This window comes from Lytechinus variegatus, chromosome 8 (genome assembly GCF_018143015.1).
Source record: "Lytechinus variegatus isolate NC3 chromosome 8, Lvar_3.0, whole genome shotgun sequence".
Lineage (NCBI taxonomy): Eukaryota > Metazoa > Echinodermata > Echinoidea > Temnopleuroida > Toxopneustidae > Lytechinus > Lytechinus variegatus.
In genome coordinates this window covers 9311457-9315669 of record NC_054747.1, presented here as the reverse complement: position 1 = coordinate 9315669, position 4213 = coordinate 9311457, and the positions used below count along the sequence as shown (strand labels likewise).

Here is a 4213-nt window from a genome sequence, read left to right as displayed (position 1 = left end):
AATATAAATAACAACTCGAATGTAAGTATGAAAGACATAAATGATATGTTAGTATTTGAAAAAAGACGAAATAAAAAACACACTTTAACATATTCGTTAAGTAATTGAAGACAAATAATAATTAGAGCCAAACGAGTTTGACCATTAAAACACAAAAAAATGAATAACAAGTACGATGTAAGCAATCTTTGTTACCACAGAAATTAGTAAGCGATGATTAAAATAAGTCTTTCATATCTACGCCGAACGAGTTAAATAGCCAAAAAAAAAAATATTCACTACATTTTACTGTATAACCACCTTGCTCCTTGAAGTAGAAATTAAAATTTTGATTTAATATATAAAAATATTGCCCGACAATTAATTGTTGGCTTAACACTGAGTGGTCATATTTGCAACGTTACAAAGGGAATGTCACAAATAATGGTTTGAGAATCAACCTTATATTATCATCATAATCATTCAACATCACACCTGTTTTGTTCGACCTTTTTCCGAATCATGGACCTTTGCATGTTTAGAAGTTTTCTTTTCCTCCATACATGAAATAGTCATTTCAGTCACGTACCCATTTTCCACCTACGTAGCGGAATCAGAAAATGTCCTAATATTTCGAGTAAATTTTAGTTATGGTGTTATTGTTACACCACCAAAAAAACGAACAATGTAAATAAATCGCAAATTCAAGTATTATCAATTCTATCGAAGGAAACCTCGAGGTCTTTTTTTTCAGAAATAACGCTTGGTCACAAGACAAACACCATACAAGAAATTAACAAACATGAAGCAGGCAAAAAAAAAATAATAAAACAAACCACAAAACAACGCATGCTTGCTCGTCTAAACATCATCCAATCGACCGTCAACCAAGATACAAATTCGTCATTTATGTACTCATTTAGAGGAACTAGAAAATTTCATAAATAGTTAGAAAAAAAATTGTACCAAATAAGTAATTCCAATGAATATGATCTGTGGTGTGATTGTTTTACCATGGGAAGTGGGATCTTGTAAAGCGCACTCAACAACATTTTTTAACAAGCCGCAAACTCAAGTATTATCTGCGCTATCAAACGAAACCTCGAAAAAAAGTTCTGAAATAAAGCTTGGTCACAAGACAAATACCATACATTAAAAAAAAACGAAACAGACAAACAAATACATGTATAAAACAAACCACAATACAACGCATGCTTGCTCGTTGAAACATCATCCAATCGACCGTCAACCAAGATACATATTCGGCCTAAGAAGGCTTGCCGCAAATTCTTCTTTTTTTTCCGTGGGGAAGTTTGATAGAAAAGCGCCATCAACGTTCATGTCCATCTCGGACCACTTCGTAACAATCCAAACAATGTCTTAATGGTTTTATTAAAGATTTATTACTGCGGTAAAATGGAGAATCACTCTTCCTCTGGATCTAGAGAGAACTTAGAGCAGGCAACGTAATATCCTGGATCTCTTGGACTCCTCACCATGTCACAAAAACAACGTTGATCGGTGCCCTTCTTGATGCATCCTTAAAACAACAATAACAAGAAAAAAAGTGTTAGAAATATAAAATGAATCATAGTTTTGACTTTGTTCCAACTAATTACATGTATGACACAGTTACGCCAACAGTACACTGCAAAAACTCCGGTGTTGATTTAACACCAGCCCGGAATCTATATATGTCCACACCAGACAAGTCAGTGTTAAACAACGCCGCTTTTGGTATTAGTCTAACACCAAATAGGTATTTATACCACACCAATTAGTATTAAAACAGCATCGGTTTGATTCCAAACTGGTGTTGTTTCAATACTTCTTGGGTGTGGACATATATAGATTCCGGGCTGGCGTTAAATCAACACCGGGTTTTACAAACCGACCAATGGTATTATGCCGCCCCTTAAACTGTCGGTGAACGGAGCAGTAAGCAAGAGGGCACCTGGCCCCACCGGGATGTAGCTAGGAATTCCAGTGGGTGTTGCAAAACTGTACTTATCAGTAACTTAAGATCTCTTTGTTGACTTAATTTACATTTTATATTTTTTGTTGTATATAAATGTATATATGTATACCCAAAGGAACTGTTGCTGTGAGCGTTTATGGACGGTGTTTGTGCTCAGTTAGACATCAGTATTATTATTATTGTTATTATTATTATCATTCTTATTATTATCATCATCATCATCATCACCATAATCATAATCACTATTACCTTTTGCCGGAATGGAGTCTGTTTCGTTAAAATGACTGTGATATAACTGTGTCCCTATGAATTCCCAATGTTCAATTCACCTCTCATGCGTATCAAATTTCTTTCCAGTTCTTGTAGGTATACACCCAAACCGAAAAATGGTATTATGCTCCTTAAATTCAAATGAATATGAACGGAGCAGCAAGCAGAAGGAGACCGGGCCCCACCGGGATGTAGCTAGGAATTCCAGTGGGTGTTGCAAAACTGTACTTATCAGTAACTTAAGATCTCTTTGTTGACTTTATTTACATTTTATATTTTTTGTTGTATATAAATGTATATAAGTATACCCAAAGGAACTGTTGCTGTGAGCGTTTCTGGACGGTGTTTGTGCTCAGTTAGACATCACTATTATTATTATTGTTATTATCATTATTATCATTATTATCATCATCATCATCATCTTCATCACCATCATCATAGTAATAATCATTATTACTTTTGCCGGAATGGAGTCTGTTTCGTTAAAATGACTGTGATATAACCGTGCCCCTATAAATTCCCAATTCACCTCTCATGGGTATCAAAATTTCTTTCCAGTTCTTGTAGGTATACACCCAAACCGAAAAATGGTATTATGCTCCTTTGCTCCTTAAATTGTCGATGAACGGAGCAGCAAGCAGGAGGGCACCGGGCCCCACTAGGTTGTAGCTGGGAATTCCAGTGGGTGATGCAAAACTGTACTTGTAGTAATTTAAGATCTCTTTGTTGACTTAATTTACATTTTATACATTTTTGTATATAAATTTATATATGTATACCCAAGGGAACTGTTGCTGTGCTAGCGCCTTGGCGTTTCTGGACGGTATTTGTGGTCAATTAGACATCACCATTATCATTATTATTATTATTATTATCATTATTGTTATCATTATTATCATTAGTATTATTATTATCATTATTATTATATTTTGTCAGCCTGGAGCCAGTTCCGTTGAAATAAATGTGACATTACTTCGGCCCATGAATTCCCAATGTTCAATTGACGCATAATGCGCATCATAAGTTATTTCAAGTCCGTGTACACATCCGAAAAATGTTTTTCTTAAATTTTCTTTTATTTTTAACAATTGAGCAGTTCGAATAGTTGCGCATGGCAAATCTAAGCAATTAAACAAGAATGCATACCTCTATGCAATGTTTCTTATACCAAAATTCATCCATTAATAAGGCTTGGTGTTATTTTACCCAAGAATAACACATGATTATTTCTTTCCGACAAGTGTGTAACCATTGTTGTAGTTTTTCTTATTTAGCCAATACATAAAGTGAAATAGATTGAGAAATCTATGCCTTCCCAATTCTAATCGTAGGTGGCGTCCTGTTTCGACCAACCCCACCCGAGACTAAAAGATAGTTTGCTTGCACAGTCTCTCCTACCAACCGTGTCTAGCCCCCCCCCCTTCCACCCTGATGACCCATATCGACATCCACACTTACGAACGTATCGTCCACTGCCTAGTCCGTTGCCCCGCTTTGCGAGATCGTCAATGAACCTCACTCCCATTCCGCGATTATACCACCCCCAGTCAGCGTCTCTCTCGGGGTCGGTGATCGCTGACGTCGTCGACGCACCGAGAATGACCACGGTCAAGAAAAGGGCCAGGATGAAGGTGTGAAGTGACATTTTCCTGTAAACAATATTGGATATAAGTAAAAAATGAAACAAGATAGATAATGACGATAGCGGTGAAAACGCAATGTTTTTTTTTCAGGGGGGGGGGGGCACATCAAGCATTATTTATTCAATACTTCAGCCATTCCTAGAGGTAGTATTGCAAAATTGTATAAATTACTGGGTTTTTTTTCAAAATTAAAAATACTATCATTGCGTTTCATCTATCACATTGCTGCTGCTACTACTACTACTTCTACTTCTATTACTACTCCTACATGTGCAACTAGTACTAGTACTACTACTACTACTACTACTGCTACTACTACTACTACTGCTACTACTACTACTAC

The 4213-nt window shown here is 36.1% G+C and overlaps 1 protein-coding gene across 1 annotated transcript; it reads right to left on the bottom strand.

The window, feature by feature from the left end:
• Nucleotides 1–1001: 1001 nt before the first annotated feature.
• LOC121420701 lies at nt 1002–3872 on the bottom strand. Its single transcript, XM_041615361.1, has 2 exons — nt 3686–3872; nt 1002–1519 (listed from the first exon to the last, which is right to left on the bottom strand). The coding sequence occupies exons 1-2, from the start codon at nt 3870–3872 to the stop codon at nt 1404–1406; spliced, it is 303 nt and encodes a 100-aa protein (XP_041471295.1). The 3' UTR covers nt 1002–1403.
• Between the last annotated feature and the right edge of the window lie 341 nt (nt 3873–4213).